General features: G+C 37.1%; 1 protein-coding gene across 5 annotated transcripts in view; it reads right to left on the reverse strand.

Annotated features, from left to right (window-relative positions):
* The window catches only part of sws (patatin like phospholipase domain containing sws), a 90,035-nt gene that overhangs the window by 38,736 nt on the left and 29,664 nt on the right, over positions 1-21,635 (reverse strand). For all 5 annotated transcript variants that reach the window (XR_011712618.1, XM_071661133.1, XM_071661134.1 and 2 more), the window contains exons 10-16: positions 20,344-20,500; positions 19,221-19,376; positions 17,128-17,360; positions 15,385-15,567; positions 14,443-14,601; positions 13,463-13,582; positions 8,590-8,776 (exon numbers count right to left, since the gene is read on the reverse strand). Coding sequence is in view for 4 of the 5 variants with exons in the window: in XM_071661133.1 (XP_071517234.1) it covers positions 8,590-8,776; positions 13,463-13,582; positions 14,443-14,601; positions 15,385-15,567; positions 17,128-17,360; positions 19,221-19,376; positions 20,344-20,500 (1,195 nt within the window). In the remaining variant the exon portion in view is untranslated. The remainder of the gene's footprint in view (positions 1-8,589; positions 8,777-13,462; positions 13,583-14,442; positions 14,602-15,384; positions 15,568-17,127; positions 17,361-19,220; positions 19,377-20,343; positions 20,501-21,635) is intronic.

Consider the following 21,635-nt stretch of genomic DNA (forward strand, 5'->3'; position numbering starts at 1 on the left):
TGGTAGAATGCTTGTAAAAGGGATACGTTTGTGACAACTGGAAAGAATACACCTTTCCCCCACATGGCAAGGACCCAGAATGTATAGTTTCATGCATGCATCTTGATTCTTTTAACACAACTTTCAAGGCATGGAGTCCCATGCTCCTCCCTCTAGGAGTTCATTCTCCTTCCATTCCATTTGTATCAGACAAAGACAGTGTAACAGGCATTGAAACTTCTTTGCTCTACATCCTACTCTGCTTTCATTACTGCTTGCAATCACTGCAAAGCTATTCTTCATAGAGTAAAAGATACCTTCATAAAAATGTGTTGATCTGACTTTGATAAATCATTTAGGTCCTAATCCAAAAGAATCTCTAACACCTTCTGCAACTTAATCTTTCCCCTCTCTTCTCACCTGATTAACTAACACATAAAGGCACTCTTTTCAATACTTCATTTTCCTTTAATTCTACTCTGGATGATTCCATGTGCAATCTTCCTCCCCATCTTCTCCCATTAAACCTATGCCCTCTCCAATATTTTTCTTGTACCAAGTCTTTCAAGTACTCTCCCATCTTCAAGTGGACAAGGAATACGACCCAGATGGCACACCTCCCTAAATCTTAAAGAGGGGTACCAATCCTTGTTCATCCATTATGTCTCGGTTCAAAAATTCAAACCCATCTTGTTGGAAGCGTGCCTTGGTGCAGCCCATCCCACTCTTACTCTCTTAAACACTTACCATCCCATTCCCTTCTCTCTGATCAATGTGGCATTTATGGCATTTATACTGGGTATCTTCTCTCCTATGTGACTCATCTCTGGTGTTCCTCCCTCAGAGAATTTGATGAATATTGCATCATGGCTTTTGACACCTCCAAAGCATTTGACGGTGCAACATAAGTCTGTTTTCCAAACTTCATCCCTTTAGCTTTTCAGCTTTTCTCAAGTCCTTTATGCATATCTTCTCTAACCAATCCATTACAACATTCTGGGATGGAGAGTCTTGTCACCTCTCTTTTCCATCAATGATCTCTCTTCAGCATCCAACCCTATCCACTCTTATGCTGATGATTCCACTCTGCATACTTCATCTCATTTTCCTCCCCTCCTCACTTTAATACTTAATCTCTTTCTCATACTGAACACATCTCTCAATTTCTTCATATGGAGAAGTATAAATATGATTAAATTCAATGGTACTAAAATGCAATGGTTTTCTATATCTTTCTAAATCTCCCTCTTTTCCATGTTCAATTTCAAAGCCACAATTCATCCCTGTAATAACAAACAAGTTGGGAATAACCATATCTTCCAGTCTATCACCAACACCCCACATAATCAACATTACAAAATCTGCTTCCCAAAAGCCAGGGGTATTGTAAACATACTACAACAATCTCTCTTGTGAATAGCTATCCAAAATCTACAAAGGCCTTGGTGGCCCGAAAATGGAATACTACTCACATACTAAGGGGTGGTTCTTCCTCTACCTCTTTGTTAGCCATAGCGGAAACACACCTCCCATCAACAGCATCATCTCTCTTTGTCGACCATGATGTTGCCACCCCCTTCCTACACTACAGAGCTTAATTGATCACTGGACTTATGACTCAGGTCTGCCTGCTGTTTCCTATAGTTTCTGTGTAAAGAGCAGCCACACAAGAGCTGATAATTATAACATTCTTCCCTTGAAAAGCTAGACTGTGGACCTTTCTTCCTTCTTACCTCCTTCCTATAATGTTTATATCTTTACATGGTATGTCTAAAAACACCCAAGAAGCATAGATTCATTTCTTGCCTTAATATTCTTTCATCGGAGATGGCAATAATTAGAAAAAGTTTTGCCTATGCCATGACAATAACAATGAGAACTGTATCATCGTTTTCAAACTTTAGCAATTATGTAATATTCAGTTATCTGTTTATAATCAAAGGTATGTATTCATGGCATCATTTGTTCTGAATAAATATTTCATCATTACGATGTTATTGTTAACTGCACTTAAAGATATTAAAACCAGACAAATGGCTTTTATTTTGATTTTTATATTACTGCTCTAACTAAAAATGTAACAAATCCTAACACTTTCAAAATACCTCTTATGTGCCAGTACTGTACTTCATATGCTACATTTAAAATACCAGAGTTATGGCTTTTGTTTGTGCCTGTGCTATCACTAACACTTAACACTTCCTTTCCAGTCTTTGGTGAAAAGGCTGTAAACCTTGAAAAGTGTCAATATCACAGAATGAACTGGAAATACACTGTTGGAACATGACCAAGAGACACTGATTTTATGAGAAACCCATCCCCAAAAGACACCCGTACATAAACATTCAGTGTGTGCTATCAAACCACATAACGCTTTCTTCAAACCCCTCGATATATCTTTCATTTGTATACATTCTATCATTACCACACTACAATTACTGTTTAGTTAGGAACAATATAGTAAAAGTACAAACCAGTTAGTCAATCACAATGCACAGTGAACTCTGGGAAAAAACCTCCATGTTGTAAACAATCTTGGTCTATCAACCACAAAATGCCCCATAGATGCAAAATGAGCAGCCATGTTACTGGAACTGTTGTGTTTAAAATAAAAGGAAGAGCTACTAGCTTCCCATTATTTGTAGGGAGAAATTTAAAACAGCTCCCATCTATCACTGAAATCATGAATACTATAGGTAAAATATAAAAGTAGAGATGAATCTGTGTAACGAGATTTATTCACAAGAACATGTAAATAATGACATGCAAGTCTGGGAAGTCATTAAAAAAGCACTAGGCCAATGGTCTTCTTGGGTCTAAGGCCACCTGCACTTGTGTGAAATTTGGCAATGTTGAAATAAATTTTCTTTCCATTTTCTCCTAGTTTAAGTTTTTCACAATTTTGTGTCCAAGAAGACAGCCTGTGCAGATATTCTGCACTTTACGGCAAATGATTTACCAGAATTTTTCTATAACGCAACTTGAAATTTAGTAACCATTTCATCTTTGAAAAGGCTAAAACTCAATATTACAAAATTATAAATTTCCAAAAATTTCTATACATAAATAACCAAAAATCTCCAAACCTTGTTAAGTTTCTACAATTAAAGGAGGAAATTAATTGGATGTTACCCATTAAGACAAATTAGTAAAAGGTAACTACAAGAAAAAGTCATGAGCCAGGAAATCATCCCTCTCAATTAGTTTCATCTTCTCCACGAGAACAATGGTGCATCCTGACAGATGCATGCCAATCAAGCAGCGACTCTTCTCAGGATCCAGTTCAGTGATCTACCAGTTTTGTCAGCAGCAATGCATCATTATTCTCGTGAGGAAAATGCTGTCAAAACTAATTGAGAAGAATAAATTGCTGGCTCTTGCTTTCAGCTTCCATTGCTACCTTTTACCCACAACAATTAGTAAGGACAAGAAAACAGACCATTTGACATATAAACTACAATGCAGACAGTAATTGCATTATCATTACTGTGATAAATTCCCTATTCAATGAGGTGGATTACGTACATACCACTGCCAAATACTTAATTTCCATCATCAATCCAAGACCAGTACGTTAAACGAGTAAGGTCTATCCAGAGTACGTATGATGCAGAAGGATCGCAACCAAGGAACTAAGTACATGTACTATTTCAATTTGTGTATCTGCATTTCAAGGGGTCAATGCTTCCCTCATAACATTTATATATAATTTTCATGTGTGACCAGTGGTTATACTTCACACAAAGGAAATGCTTCGTTTAATCATTCTTAACCCCAGATATGTATTCAAAATCAGCCATACATTTAATTTGATTCATTTTAACCACTTGTCAAATCATAATTCCTTTCTCTTGTCTTGATCTGGAAAGTGGATGATTCTGTCATATGGTGATTTTACCAACTTTAAAACTATGTTAACCTTCTTCAACAATAAAACTAAAGTAACTAGTCAGGATGACTGGAATGGGGAATTTTAAGAACTAATTATAGCATAGGTGCAAAGAAAGGCCATAAAGCAACTGAAGCGTGTAAAAAATTTAGCCATATTTTGAAAGCCTTAAGGCTTGCTATGCAAGACAAGAAAAACCATCACTCATGCTTCCAAACACCTTTATAAAACTGACTCACCACAATACTGATGTAATGATAAACAGAGAATGACTTCATTGGATAAAAGACCATATTCAACATAGCCAATAAACGTTAAAAATATTATTTCATTTTTGTGACGATCTTATACGACAAGATTGTGGATGTGAGCAAATGAGGCTGTTCTTCATCTGTTCCTGGTGTTACCTGGATATTGCAGAAAAGACAAACTAGTACAAAAAATCAATACAATATCCCTGAGGAAGGGGAGACAATATTACCCACAAAGCTCCAGCATTTTGTATGTGACTGAGAGGCATAGAAGCAGGTTTCTGGAAATCTTACTCTCCTGCATCAATGCTTTCCAAAAAAAAACTGAGGAGGGAGCAAAGTGAGGATTTTTCCTCAGGTTAAAATCATGTCTTTCAAGGGCTACCTCACTAAGAGGTGAAACAGTGGATAATGATGAAAGAAACAATGAAATTTATATCAAACGTGTTCAAAATTTTTCCCCACACAATTTTGTTTTTAATAGGTATTAGGGCAAAAATTATTCTCTAAGAGCACATCTCAAATTATAAAATGGAAGCCAATGGGAAAACGGGTTTTGCTTACCAGTATTTCTATCAATACTTAACTGCTCTAGACATCATATGGGGACTCGATGACAGCTGCACTGTACCTCACATAAGGATTTAAAGGTTCATGTCACCTACATTCCCGACAGATGTTTAACTACACCTTTTATCCATATATGTCATTATTCCACCATATATGGAAAGAATTTCACAAGCCTTAGCATAATAAAAGGTTCATGTATGTAGACTTGGCATAATGACACTCGTACGTCTCATGCAGGCTCCTACTGTCACTCTCAAACTAAAGCAAAAAAAAGCTATGAAAATTTTAGTTCAGTGTAAGAAATAACTGCTGTTGCATTATTACTTACATATCTAGTGTTAGGAAAATTACCTGTTCATTCATTCATGTACATAAAGTTCTGCCTGTGTAACTATGTAAATGATATGCATATAATACATGTACTAAGTAAACAACGTGAAATTATTCCTTTACAAAAACCACAGAATGTAGATTGTACTTGGGTGCTAAATCACACCTGAAAATAATTTACAACCATTGTGCAATAACTGCTTGTCCACCTCAAACTGGTCCACATCAAGTCCTATAACACCAATATAGAGAAAAGTACAGCGTACTAGCTTTTATGGTTTTCTTTATTCATGAAGAATATGAATTACAAAAAAAAATGTGTATATAAAGAGTGGTTTACATCAGAGGAACTGCACAGTTTACTGGTCAACAGTCAACTTTCAGGAACATATCTACTGTAATCCGTTATGCGAGGATAGGTGTACATCTAGGCATGTGATGGTTGGTGGCTCAGAAAACCCCAGCATAGAATTATTAGAAAATCAACAACCCCAGCATAGAATTATTAGAAAATCAATCACCTGAAGGATTCAGTCATGCCAACCCAAGCAACTGCCCTCTATAGATTCACAAGCATTCTCTGACCATGGCAAATATAAAAGTTACCCATAAAAGCTCTACTTTCTTTTGTACTAAATGGAACATAAATATCTGATACATGGGTAAACTTAACTTGCAAAGAGAAAACATATGTGCATTCTTCATATTCATGCAAATAGTACATCCTACCAGGAGCATTTCAAGATGAATTTGTATATCAAATCAAGTACTGTATATCTGGTCATGATTTATCACTTGAACAGGCAAACAGAAGGCCATCATGCTGCATAGGTAGCCATTGGGATAAAAACTGCTGCAGTATATATAAAGCATCATCTAAATCAATCAATCCATTTATCTGTCTACCTATCTGGCTATCTTTCCATCAATCTATTTCTGAAACGCTATATTTTCCATTATGTAAAGAGCTGGTTATTTGTGAACTCCGATGAAATCATGCACTCGTACTTTTGATAAGCTCAGTTCTTCCAGCTCACATATTCTCTATTTCTAATCAATCTAGTCAAATAAGATCACTTTTTAACATTTACAATCTAACCCATGTTCTATTTTATGCCAACATGTGATTATTAAGACCATTTCAAAATGAGATGGGCAGTCCCACTGCATTCCAGTCAAAAAAAAAAAAAAAGTGAAGAAATTTGGGTATCCAACAGTGATAATTCATAAGGACATCAATGAAAATACAGTAATTACATTCATAGTAATGCTTGGAGAAACCCAATGCACTGTGCATGCTTTGCTTTAGAAAAGAACCTGACAAGAACATAAACTCCTTCAGCAGGGTTCCTTTCTTCAGGCTTTTCTGTATGGGTGCAAAAACCTGATTTCTCCTAAAATCTGATTTCTCCTACACATGGAGTGGTAAAAAAAAAAAAAAACTAGAGCTGCATATATGAATACTCTGGGCAATACAGTAGGAACTGTGATGGCATAAAGAAAAATGAGGGGTTAGGATGTCAGAAAAGTGCATGGGTGAAAGCCCATCAAAACAACATGACCACAAAGAATGTCTAGCACATATGGGGCTTAGGGTGATCTATTACACAATACTAAAAAGCAACACTTGATTGGGAAAGAAAGATTGCAAAACAGATAGATGGATTTGATTACTGACATTAGGGGCAGCAGTTCTTCGATGGTGCTTCTGGATCTGACATATTTCACAGTGGAAAAAGCATGCAAAGGGCCAGGGAGTGAAGGAAACTAGAGTAAGATGATACCTCATATTCAAGTAATTGTGGTGTTCTACTGAAAAAAATTATAATTTTGTTATACTTCTAGTTCAGAGTCCATAAATGGGTTGGGAGTGTGTATGCACTTGATATGCCCCATTTCTCTACAAAAAGTTTTGGGTAAGTGGTACATGCGAAGAATAACCTTGACATACATATCAATAATATTACCTACCTGATACAATTATCATCATGTGATAACCTAGACATTCTTCATCACATTAATGTTCATCCACTTCTTGAGATACTTAAAAAACTCCTAAATCTAAAGCTGGTAGGTAGGTCTGAAATAATATATCATACAAACATCTAGATTGGGCAGAAATCTTCAGAGCAAAAAGGTCTGTTGGTTAACCACAACACAGTACGAGGTCTTTTATGTATCAAAGACAAATGAAAACATGACTAATATCAGATGCCTTCTTTTAAGTAATGGTTCAACAGCACCATATATGCTGGAATGATACCAGATGCCTTCTTATGAGTGATGGTTTAAAAAGTATAATACAAATGAAGACAGTAAAAAGACTGTCAACTTAAAATATTCCATTTAAATCTCTGTGATGGGCCAAATGGGAAAATAATCGTTAAAACACAAAAAACTTGAGAAAACCATATCCAAATTATGGGAAAAAATTAGAGTGTACACAACCTTATACAATAAATGTAAATACAACTTGAAAAATAAGGAAAAAATTATCCAAAGCACACTATTACATGCAATAAATGGCAGAGTTTAAAACAAATCTTAATGTTGGAGGAACAAGATACCAGGGTCAAACTTACTGTGCACATAGTCAATAGTTATGGGTGTGGATTTTTTTCTTTAACAGTCCTCTGCATCAAAAATCAAATATCCAATATTTCAAGCCAAGCATATCATGCAGGACCTACTTTAAACGTCAGTTACTTCGCATCTGTACTTTTACCTCAAGTACATATTTTCTTATTCGTGCCTCCACCTTATTCTTTCAGAAAGTACCTCATTTTATCAATTTCCAACAAAGATTGGTTTCGTTTTAATTTACATAAAAAATGTAAACATCTTATTTAATTGAAGACATGTATAAGCAGATTCTCCAATTATCATATCATTTGGAAGTTTATATGTGATCTGTATTATCAAGGCCAAAGATTGGTATTAAATCTATATTCTTAACATTGAATACCAGATACTGTAATCAGAAATCAGAGGTAATGATACCTTACATAAGCATATCTCAACAATATCTTAAGTTAAATATCTGACACACGAGTGGTAATTATCCACCATAATCGACACGAAAGTATTCAATAAAAAAAATGAGACTAAGTGGTGACTAAATATCATAAGCTCTTAAAATAGTCTTTTCCTCATATATCTAACTCTGTATAACCTGAATATGCCTAATGTTTGTCAAATGATTAATTACGATGCTTTCAAATTCTTCATGGTTATTTCTACTAAATATAATACTCGCATCACAATGGAATTCTACTGGTCTAAAGGTTACATCACAGCTAATCACCTCAGAATGAAGAACATGTACAAGTCTACTTACCAACCAAGAATGAGCCCCAGTTATCAGTATCTTTTTTTGGTACTATATATCAATAACTATAGCAAGACTGAGAATAACAAAAAACTAACAGCCAAGACAATTAGACTGGATATCTAGGCTTCTATATTTCAAAATAACATCTGGCATTTCATTCTACAGCTTGCATGTCATAAACAAAAAAATAAACTTGTGAACTATTTTGCAGTACAGTAAAAGGGAAAGCAGTATATTACCATGAGTGTGAATACGAGCAGCAGAATCTGTAATGTCTGTGGTAAGGGTGAAATATGGAAGCCAAAGGTCCTCTATATTAGTGTCTCCAAGCGCATCATGGATAAGCTTGTTGAAGCCAGCACCAGAGAACATGGATACTTCTGGATATGTGAGATCTAGGGCCATGCGCCATATGCTTGTCATTTTCTGGAAAGATACAGATTTCGAGGTCTTATTTGCTTTTTCCTATCAAGGCACTACAATGATCAATATATTTTTCGAGAGCATATCTTCACTTTAATTTGTGAGAAGTGTTAGAAAAGCACACAGACCATTTTGAAAAAGGGATTTCTTACTGTACTGCAAGAGTGCATGTAACAAATGCAGTCCCATCATCAACCTAAAGAACTTGCTGAAATAACACTAAACCATCCAACATCCTTATAACATTAAACCAAGTTTAAACAGCACTTTTCAGTCTAGAGAACGATGAGGAAAAGAATGAAAAAATTGTTGAGAAAAGAAGTGCATCGGTTGGAAAAAAAATCATGTGAATGAGAATATGGAGGATGCCTATGACAGTGAGGGGTGTAGCAGCTTGTTTTTTGTCGCGAAAAATGCATTATACCTAAGAGGCCAAGCCCCGAAACATTCTAAAATTTCTTTCCATAGAACATATATTATCTTTTATACTAGTTTATTTCCCCTATAGTGAGGTAGCACCAGTACAAAAGAAACTTCAATGTATTATGCTTTAGGCTTCACCTAAAATAAAAGTCCCAGAGTGAAGCAAAGTTTGGAGACTCGTGGGATCTGCAAAAGGTGAACAAAATCATCTGGAGTCGGCTAGAATTAAAGTTCTAAAGATAAGCTTTAGTTTGGAAACCCTTAGGCCCCTTAAAAGTTGATCAAAACAGTCTTTTGTCAGCCAGAAAAAAATGTTCCCAGGTCAAGCTTTAGTGCGAACACCCATGGGCCCCACAGAAGCTAAATAAAATCATCTAGCATTAGCAACAATAAATGTCCCTCACTGAAGTTTTAGTTTGATGTCACATGGGCCTTACTAAAGTTGAATGGAATCGATCGGTGTTACCTTAAACAAAAGTCCCAGAAAGAAACTTTGGTTTGAGGAACCTTGAACCCCACAAAAACTGAACAGAATTGTCTGACAAACTAGGATAAAAGTACTTTTTAGTTTGATGATCAGATCTGGGCTTCATAGAAGCTGAGAGAAATTGTTTGGCATCTCTTAGAATGCAGGTGCCAAAGTGGAGCTTTAGTCTCAAGACCCATGAGCCCAGCAAAAGCTGAATTAAATAATCTGGTGTTAGCAAGAATAACAGTCTCCTAAGTTAAGCTTTAGTTTCATGAGCACTGTGCCCTGCAAAACCTCGACAGAATTGTCAAACATTAGCTAAAAAGTTCCAAAAAGATGCTTTAATTTGCTGACCCCTAGGCCCCACAAAATCTTAAAAGAATCATTTGGCATGAACTAGAAGAAAAGTCCTAAAGTTAATCTTTAGTTTGATGACCTTTGGGCCCCACAAAACTGAAAAAACTAGGGTGACATCAGCTAGAATAAAAGTCCCATAGTGAATCTTTTGTTTGAAGACCTATGGGACCAACAAAAGCTGAATAAAATTGTGTGGCACCAGCTAAAATAACAGTTCCAAACTAATGTCTTAGTTTAATTACCCATGGGCCCTACAAAAGCATTACCTGGAATAAAAGACCCAAAAATAAACTTCAGTTTGAAGACTCTTGAGCCCTGCAAAACTCAATAGAACTGTCTGGCATGAACTGAGGACTGAGCCCTTGAGGGAATATCCTCGCTTGGCCCCTTTCTCTGTTCCTTCTTTAGGAAAATAAAAAAAATAATAGGGGAGGATTTCCAGCCCCCCACTCCTTCCCCTTTTAGTCTCCTTATACAACACAGGGAATACATGGGAAGTATTCTTTCTCCCCTATCCCAATAATATAAACAATAGGTTTATATAGGTTGATTGAGAGGGTGAAGGCATGTACAGAGCATCAGAATGGGGAAGAGCAGTGTGGTTTCAGAAGTGGTAGAGGATGTGTGGATCAGGTGTTTGCTTTGAAGAATGTATGTGAGAAATACTTAGAAAAGCAAATGGATTTGTATGTAGCATTTATGGATCTGGAGAAGGCATATGATAGAGATGCTCTGTGGAAGGTATTAAGAATATATGGTGTGGGAGGCAAGTTGTTACAAGCAGTGAAAAGTTTTTATCGAGGATGTAAGGCATGTGTACGTGTAGGAAGAGAGGAAAGTGATTGGTTCTCAGTGAATGTAGGTTTGCGGCAGGGGTGTGTGATGTCTCCATGGATGTTTAATTTGTTTATGGATGGGGTTGTTAGGGAGGTGAATGCAAGAGTTTTGGAAAGAGGGGCAAGTATGAAGTCTGTTGGGGATGAGAGAGCTTGGGAAGTGAGTCAGTTGTTGTTCGCTGATGATACAGTGCTGGTGGCTGATTCATGTGAGAAACTGCAGAAGCTGGTGACTGAGTTTGGTAAAGTGTGTGAAAGAAGAAAGTTAAGAGTAAATGTGAATAAGAGCAAGGTTATTAGGTACAGTAGGGTTGAGGGTCAAGTCGTTTGGGAGGTAAGTTTGAATGGAGAAAAACTGGAGGAAGTAAAGTGTTTTAGATATCTGGGAGTGGATGGAACCATGGAAGCGGAAGTGAATCATAGGGTGGGGGAGGGGGCGAAAATTCTGGGAGCCTTGAAGAATGTGTGGAAGTCGAGAACATTATCTCGGAAAGCAAAAATGGGTATGTTTGAAGGAATAGTGGTTCCAACAATGTTGTATGGTTGCGAGGCGTGGGCTATGGATAGAGTTGTGCGCAGGAGGATGGATGTGCTGGAAATGAGATGTTTGAGGACAATGTGTGGTGTGAGGTGGTTTGATCGAGTAAGTAACATAAGGGTAAGAGAGATGTGTGGAAATAAAAAGAGCGTGGTTGAGAGAGCAGAAGAGGGTGTTTTGAAATGGTTTGGGCACATGGAGAGAACGAGTGAGGAAAGATTGACCAAGAGGATATATGTGTCGGAGGTGGAGGGAACGAGGAGAAGTGGGAGACCAAATTGGAGGTGGAAAGATGGAGTGAAAAAGATTTTGTGTGATCGTGGCCTGAACATGCAGGAGGGTGAAAGGAGGGCAAGGAATAGAGTGAATTGGATCGATGTGGTATACCGGGGTTGACGTGCTGTCAATGGATTGAATCAGGGCATGTGAAGCGTCTGGGGTAAACCATGGAAAGCTGTGTAGGTATGTATATTTGCATGTGTGGACGTATGTATATACATGTGTATGGGGGTGGGTTGGGCCATTTCTTTCGTCTGTTTCCTTGCGCTACCTCGCAAATGCGGGAGACAGCGACAAAGCCAAAAAGAAAGAAAGAAAGAAAAGGTACTGGAATTACTTCCTGCACCTTCTATCATCATAAGGCTCCTGCAGTGCTTAGGAAGATAACCATATCCCCTGGTTAGGAATACAGTTCATAAAGTGTTGTGATGTGTGTACATATATGTGCAGAGGGTGCAAGGCAACAGAGTATTAATTGCTCATTTTTCATTGTGGACATGTAGAGTCCTGGGATATGCTGAAATGGTGCATGCTTTTTTTCATGTTGAAGGCTCCAGTCATGGACAAAAGCCCACATCAAGGCCGTGCCCTAATTGAAATATAAAGAGAATCATGAAATGGAAAAAGAAAAGACAAGGGAAAGTATTAATGAATTTTTGAGGAAGTGGAAAACTCTGTCTTTTGAAATGTGTCAGTTCATAGTTACAGGGAAAGACTCGAGAAGGTAGAGAACTCCAAAGCTTCAACATGTAGGGAAAGAAGCAGGTATTAAAACATCCCATCCTCGAGTTGTGATGGCTACACAATTATCATGTGTTGCAGCAGCTTGCTGAGTACTGCGCCGTCTAGCTAGGCTGAGCACACAAGCAGCCAGCTCTCAGGGATAGGTGATGTCCAGGGAATAGACTGGAAAGTGTGATGCACTTTTACCTGGGAAGGGTAGCTTCTGATGGGTGTATTATCTGTGGGGTGGAGTTTGAGACTTAGTTTGGAGGTCAATTGTTTAGTCCTTGACAGGTTATTTCAGTGTGTGTATGTTTGTCAGTGTTATATTTGTTGAAGGCGGGGGATGTGTGAGTAAAGGATGCCAAGGTGCATGGCCAAGGTAAGCTCATATCCTTTTGCAGGTTGGTGGGATTGTTTACTAGATCATCTTTGTGTCACTGTGTGAATGATGCATGTTTGTGGTTACTAGGCAACCAGTGATTGTTCTGGGTGCACTATTCTGTGTTTTTCAGTTTTGTTATATTTGCTTTTGATAGGGTGGAAAGCCAGGCATGAGGGGCATAGTTTAAGTGGAGTGGATTAATCATTTGAAGGTATACACATTAATACTTGAATAATCAATCCATGGTCCATTACAATATATAATCAATATGCATATGAAGAGTCCATGAAATTCTCATGTGGATGCCACAAGCAACTGACAGTACAAGTGCAAAATAAAAGGAAAATGCATAAAGGCATTAACCTTCAATGTTCAATAACATAATAAATAAAAAACACAATATTATATACAATATATGAACGTCAATTCTAAAATCTGTTCAAGAGCTCACTATGCCCAGTTGCAACTAATGAGTAGACCTTCAAGTGCTTCACATCACATCTTTGGGGTCAATAATCATATCTAGAGGGTATAGCTGATGGATACAAACATGCCAATTTACCATATGACGGCAAGCCATTGGAAATCTACGACAAAATAAGATTGTTTTGAGTAACAATAGTTATAAAATCTTCCCTTAAAGCTCAGTATGATCACAAAAACTACATCACACACTCACCATACTCCACTCTCGGGCCTTCTGAGTGACTCTTGTTATGTCCTTCTCCAAGCAGTAGAGGGCACCAATAAATGCTCCAATACTTACTCCGGCCACCATATCTATGGGAACCCCCACCTCCTGAAATCACATATGATGTATGAAGCAACAGATATCCAAGTTTTCTAAATTCTAGTCACAGAAAATGGTAAACAGTCCAAATAAGTCACTGAAGCATTAATAGCTTCAAATAAACAATATTATGAAATTATGAAGCATAAAATCAATCAAGTCACTGCAGTTAGTGCATATACATTACAGAATTTCATTTTTTGTTCATGTCAGCTCATGCCCATATGATCATAAATATCAAATTGCTCATCTCAGCCTTGTTACTAGAAATTACAGCCTAAATACTGTCATATATGGTCCATCCACGTAAAAATGTCAAGGAGTTGTTATCTTAATCTGTAAAGTTGTGAAACTCTTGCAAAAAAAAGATATTTGTGCCGAAATCCATTATTTCTCTAACAAAAATGCTTCCAGAAATACCACACATCTCTATGCATGCCTGACAGTACACCTGGCATACCTGATGTGCATGGAATAGGATCATCATAACTAAATGGACAAAGTCTGTTATAGGTAATTCTATAAAATATGGAAATATTTTTCTTCTTAAAAACAATATTTGAAAATCTTCAGCACTCCGAGTGTACAAAGAATTTTATGACTGCCATACGGAAGGGGTTCACAAGTTAAATATTGGGTTGCAATATGCTAAAGTCATTCAAATGATCTGTATAATATAACTTTTCCATAACATTGTTATTAGGTATATCTAATGGGTATCTATCTATCCATCAATCCATATCTCCGATGCTGGTCCCTCCAGCACCTTCAAGGGAGTATGCAATCATTTCCAGGAAGTACAATGAAATTACTTACAGGTTCCTATTCTTAGCTTAAAAGTATGATAAGGATTTCATGAAAATACCAACCTTAATTGCCTTAATCATGCCTATATGTGCAGCTCCTCTTGCTCCACCACCCCCAAGGACAAGTCCCACACTAGTTCCAGTTAACAGGCGGGCAAGACGAGAGAAGTCACTATGAACATTGGGCTGTGTAGTGAAAACCTTCTCAGAGTAATACTCGATCTAAAAGAAAAAAAAAAAAAACATGCACATAATTGATCAACCAACACATTGGCCCAAAAATAATTTCTGACCAAAAAGGCTCCTTGCAATTTATTTGTATGATAATGGGACAGGAACACCAAAAACTTATTGCTCAACTATGGTGAAAACCAAGAGAAAATTCTTACAAAAAAAAAAAAAAAAAAATCTGCCTTTCAATCAGAAACAGGCAGGCCTAACACTCTGATTATTAAGGTGTGTGTGTGTGTGTGCACATCTTACAATAATGTTGTTTACCAAAATATAACCTCTCACTCAAAATAGGTATAATGGTTACATAAAACATTCACATTTCAAAGTGTTGTTTTTGAACAGTAATGCCCAGTCCTTATAGTCCATTATCATACCAAATATCAAGAAAACTCCTTTGTCAAATACAATTTCATCGTCTCAGTAAGATTATCTACAAGACCAATAACTTCTAAAGGTGCCAGGTAACTTGAAGGCAAAGGAGAAAACACATGGAATCCAGATTCCAAGATTCAATCCTTTTATTCAGCAATACATGTTTTGGGGAGCTACCCATATCTATAAGTCTGCAAAATACCGTGGAATAATCCTCGATATCAAGCAGATATCTGGCACTATGATTCACCATCGTGCACATATTTACCCTTTCTCAATGTCATCCTAATCAACCAAATATACTCATGTTTTCAATAACCCATATACCAAATAACACACTCAGATATACGTTATCAATGAAAATGTCACTTGCTCTTCTTATAATCTCTTTCAACTCACAATTTTGGCTGTGGGCCTCTTCTGGAACATCCACTTCCGTGCCCTGATATGGTGATGAGACTGGCACCATGATCTCATGTTAAGCCATCGCACAGTCCCAGATGGAGGTGGGCCATCTTCACGATGCAAGAGTATGAGCACCTTCTGAGTCCTTACTGCCATTTTCTCCACATGCTTCTCAATCTGGGAGCCCAAAAAAGACACAATGGTATGTTAAATTCATTCTTTTATTCTTCTGATTCTGCTTGCCTTTTCCACCCTAGCAACTTCACATCAGGAACAGGCAACTGAAACAGCAGAAAAAGCTTCACTTAGCTGTTCCTTCTAACTTTTAAAAAGTAAAAATGCAGGAGGACAAGATTTACAAACCCCTACTCCTGCCTCTCTTAGTCACTTATGCCATGCAGGAGATATTCTGATAGTATTCATTCTCTATTATCACCAGAGACAACCAATTCAAAATACTGTAATTTACTAGAAGCTCAGTTACCATAATTCTACGATAATGCAATCTATGTATAAGGAAACAAGTCACATTCCTGAATGATCAGTAGCTCTAGGAAGCCATTATCATACAAGCAAATGAAACCCATCTTACAATGGGGATTACATTTATGACAGCATACTCTTTATATACCACATGACAATTTTGACAATAATGAATGAAAATTTACTGAAAAAGGGGATGATGAGGGTTTAAGGTAGTGGTGGAGTGCACTGGGGTGGAGCAAGGGGTTACTGCGAAGGAAAGGGAAGGGCACTAGGGTTGTCTATGTCACCCTTTGAATCATCCGATTCAATAATTGTTGCCATATCCAAGAAAAATCAGACAACATTCAATTGTGCATAGGAAAGAGCAAATTGAAGCAACATGACACACAGAGGGCACCTTGCTGTCAATGGTTTGAACCAAGGCATATACAATGCAGTCAGGAAAAACCAGGGTTGTGGATAAGGGGCTCTGGTCTTACAGTTTTACTTATGATAGCTAGACAGTAAATGAAAGCAAATTAGGCCATTCTTCATGAGCGCCTTATGCTACTTTGCAGTGAACAATTATAAAAAATCAATATATTTACACATGTATGCAGGTATTTACCATCAGGATATTATCTGAAGAACATATCTTGACCCCTGCTCTCAAATAATAGCAAGGGATTCATGGATTGCAATAAAAGAACACATACGAGATAATCCTAACAAAACCATGAATTAATAGGGACTCTATTAGCATTCCCTCTAAATTCATGCAAAGGTGTGTCCAGCATGCTAAAGTAAACAAAAGCTCCCATATGGCTGAGTGTGCTTCTTACTTTTTCACTGACCACACCGAAGCTGATGCGTCAAACAAAAAAGGAGACTAACATGCTACCCTCATTTCTTTTTCTCTGAACACAGTAATTCATGTTTCACACCCACATAACCAAGTTAGGACAATGGATTCATCATTCAAGTTTCTTGCATACTCTGCACTTAAAATTCTTTCCATTCACCAAGGTTCCACTTCTCCTGCAACTCTCATCCCAAAGAATGTGATCCTTTCAACAGTAGCTTTCCCACCATCATCATTATTAATCATCACTTGCAAATATCTCCACTTATCAAAAACTAAATGTTTTATGTTCAACTTATCATCCTTCAAACCTGCAACTTCCAATTGGGTCAACAAATTATCATAAATTGAGAAATAGAAAAATAAACAACAACTTCCCAGTTACCCAAGGATGTTATAAATGTACAGACCTTTCCCATCTGAGGCTCAGAATCTGCTAATCCAACACTTAAGATGACATCAGCCTGACGTATACAACGTTGCGTCCACACAGTAAAAGAGGCATCACACTGGTAAAGGGTTACACGATGTTGATCTTCTATGTGTCCCAGCCAGGATATAAGTTGATATTCATTGGCGGATTCCCATATACTAGTGCCCAATGATCTCACCACATACTCAGAAGTGAGTCTCACGGCTGGACCTGAGAAAATTTTTGTTACTTTAGATATCAAGGGTAATCAAAGTAGGTGTAAACTATTTACATACAGGACGTCTATTTTTCAACTAGAAACTTCCATATGATCTAAGCCTTACATGGGTAAACAGCATTCAGTAATTACAGTGCATGAAGATTATATACTATCTTGAATGCCAAGTAAAATGAGAGGTTAACATTTAGAAAAGTCATGCCCTGATCTGTGTTAACCTTTTCATCTAGGTAAATGCCACACAACATTTATGAATGAATGTGGGTGTACTTTTTATCTAAAATGACAAAGCAATCAGAAGAGAAACAAATATATATATCAATTCGATGCACTATCAAAAATTCTATAGTATCTTATAGTATTCCTTCGACTACCTCTACATAAAAACTGACAGAAAAAATAGCAGCCTAACCAAAATAAAATTAAAGCATTAAGAACATCTTGAGCATACCTATAAAACTCACAAAATCACCTTACCTTCTCTTGCCTTCCTGCCCCAATACCACTTGGCATTAGGCTCCTTCAGTGCTCAAGAAACTAAGCAAATCTACCAAGTGGGACTACAGGTCAAGATGGGTGTTGATGTGCGTTTGTCATAAAGGGATGAATACAGGACAAATAACAAGCAGATATACACTGAACAGTGTCTTCAGCATGGATATTATATCTTGGCCTCATTTATCCCATGATATAGTGAACTGATGTCACTAATGTTTGACACTGAAGATGAGACAGTGTAATACATGCAAGTCTGGATAGTGTATTCTCTGGTGCTCATTCATAGGAGCATATCATAATTGGCTTGGAAGGAGGAGGTTATTACGCACTTGTTACGTTGTTTGGCTGATTATTAAAGCCTTACTTCTAAAACCTGTCAGGGTCATTAACCCCATAAAGTCTACAAAAATATATTTATGTTAGCATGATGCCTATGCCATCTCAGTTTAGAAAAAAAAATTAAAGACTACTGCTAACCTGGCCAAAGGTAATATTACATCAAGTGTAATCATAAGTACTCTAACTCTCATACTTGTTCTCTCAATCTTTCATTTTTCCTTCATAACAGTGGTCTGTTTTTGATGTGGCTCACATTGAGCCAAGCATATCCAGTCACCTGGACCAAATAGCCATTTACATATATGTCAACTGTAAGGACACCTGAAGTATCAACATATACTTGGCACACATTCTAACCACTCTGCCATCATAACATGATTTTCATGTATTGAATTAATGTTCAGTATCTCCAAAATACCAGGCAAAGGTGAAAACTCTATTTCTGGTTAACCAAGTGAAATCCTAGAAGCAATAGAAAGTAGTAGCAGGAAGGATTGTTAAGTATGAGCATTAGCTGGGACCATTAGGTAAAACTAGTGGTTTGGAACATCAGAGAGGATTAATAATTATACACATTGGGTAGTAGTAGTTGGTAAGATCATTAGGTAGGAACCTCTGAAAACACTGCACTAGAGTTGCCTGTTAAGGGCGAGGCACTAAAGACTAAGCAGCACTGGTGCTGGAGTCCAACATTTATAGAGACTTATCATGGCCACAACTTGAGGGAGCTCCCAAAAGGAAACAGGCATCAAAGATATAGATAGACAGATAAACATAGATGCACACATTGTAAACATTGTCACCATGACATGATCTTCATGTATAAAATAATCAACACTACATATCTTCAAAATTACAATTCAAAAATTAGAAATATATTCCTGAATTAAGCAAGCCAAGGAATATGACAAAGCTGTTCATGGGAAATTCTTATTATTGGCACTTGGTTCCTGAACAAAATCCAAATAAGAGCAATGATACATACAAAACAAAAAAAATTCAATAAAAGATCTTACCAATGGAGAGAAGAGAGTGATATAATTCAAGGGTGAACTGGGACAGAGGGACATCCTCAGATATTGGAACAATGGCTACTGTCGAATAATTACTCTGGGATGGCCGCTGTTCAATATTCAAACCCAATGAAGCACGCGAGGTTGACTTCCAAGAACCTAAAATAAAAACATAGCAAGTAGGGATTAGCTGAGTTTTACATTCTGCAAGTGTTTTATCAAAATCAGATCTATTTCATGCACACCACCTTATTTCTTCAAAAATCTATAGTGTACACTATATAATAAAATTAACATTCCAAGATGGGTGGCTTATCCAGAATCATCTGGAGCCATAGTCCAAGCATCTGCATGCATAATTCAACACTAGATGCTCAGAGAAAACTGAAATTTGGTGAAATAAAAAAAAGAAAAAAATATAATTCATAACTATATATATTTGGGATATAAGCAGTAAATCAGAGCAAGATACAAAGGGTGGACAAATTATTGGTGAACTGGAAAACGATAGAAAGAACTTTAAAATCACCGATTTAAACTTGCAATGAGAATCTGACAATGCCCTAGGAATGAAAGCATGTATGAATTTTGTCAAGTCCACAAACAAGTTTAAAATTCATACAAGGAAAGATTTATTCCATGACAATGTTTCTGCTAGGGTATGAAATTAACTATTGGCACAGTGAGAGAAGGGAGTTCTAAATCAGTGACTTCTAAATTAGTGACAACTCATCTCAAACTTTCTTTAATGTCAAACCATCTTTTATTTATGAATACCACCTCCATCTCTTTAACCAATTCCATTCATCTACCATTCATCTGAAGAAACCCTTGCCTTCATATCTCTGTTATTAGCCTTCAAGAATAAAGTACTAAAAACAAAATCTAGCATCCACAGTCAATCCCAATAGACCGCTCCATGGTTCACCTTGACAATAGAAGCATCCCCCATACACTCCATTGGTGAGAACAGGTATGCGAGGAGACACATTGATAGTTAAAACATATAAAATATTTTCACTAAAACGAGTTGCTTTAGAAAACTATACACCAACTGGATAACAGCAAAATAACCAAAATAAAATTTGACATTTCCACTTAAAATGAATTCCACTCGAGTACTGACCAAGTAAGCGTTGCCCCAAAAGCTTGATTAGCCTGGTCATTACAACTGGGTACTTGAGCTTGATGATGTTGAAGAGACCCTCAGACAGTTTAGCCAGCTCTGAATCTCGAACTGCCATCACAGTTGTGCTACGATCTGTTTGTGTCAACAACTCAACCTGTCCAGAGGAAAAATTACTCTTAAAGTACCGAGATTAATGCAGGGCATGTGAAGGGAAATCATGAAAGGTCTATGGGGCCTGGTTGCAAATAAGGAGCTCTGGTTTTGGTGCACTGCATATGCCAGCAAAAAGAATGGATGAATGAATGCGGCCATTCTTGGTCTGTTCCAGGCACTATCTTGGTTGAAGTGGTAAACAGTAAGCAGGTATGAAAATAATATTGCAGGTAAACTTCCTGCCTAAACTTTCACCACCACTTTCTATAAAACACCATTTGGTAAACATCCAAAATCCAATCCAATCGAATGCTAAGAAATGGACGAGTGGCAGGGTAAATGAAATCCAAGAAAGCAACTGACACTATACCATCCTGGAGGTTAGTAAAGAATATTCAGAAGCTGAAAATGTGCATTAGCACAACCATATCCACTACTGTAAACAAAGTATGCATCCTTTCACAACAGTTATGCTCACTTGGATCCTACAGCTACCTATAACTCGTCCTTTTACTCTGTCCACAACCCATCAACTTTAGTCGCTCATCACAGTAAGTTTCTCTTCATGGACCACACCCTTAACTGCCCTTTAAAGTTCCATTCAGAAGGTATTTTAATAATTTCTTCCTATCAACCATCTTGTTTATAAGCTATCATGACTAATTACACTAAACCTTTCCAATATAAAATTTTACAACAAATATTCTTATGTTAATACATTAGGTCAAATGTCTTTTCAAACCATTCACCCTTCATTGATATTCCAACATCTTCCCTGAAACATACATTTTGTAGTGTTACCAGATTCTTTCTGAAAGACATTCACTGCAAGTGAAAAGCTGCCTTCATTAAGGCTCTGTCACTGTCAATTGATGGATAAAAGTCTCATTAAGGTTGTTCATTCTCCAAATAGCTATTTGTCCATCATTTCCCTACTTTAGCAGGAAGTTCAGCAATGAAACTGGGTGTCACACACAAGGGGTGCTGGGGTTGTATCATAATATCCACATGGGTTATCTGACACACCTGATGTTACAACCTTTATTCTGTTCTATTCAAGTCACACAACCTCAACCATATCTCATACAAAACCCAAAATACCTAAGATACATTTAATAGGAGTGCCTAAACCCCTG

The sequence above is a fragment of the Panulirus ornatus genome, chromosome 73 (genome assembly GCF_036320965.1).
Source record: "Panulirus ornatus isolate Po-2019 chromosome 73, ASM3632096v1, whole genome shotgun sequence".
In the NCBI taxonomy this organism is placed as follows: domain Eukaryota; kingdom Metazoa; phylum Arthropoda; class Malacostraca; order Decapoda; family Palinuridae; genus Panulirus; species Panulirus ornatus.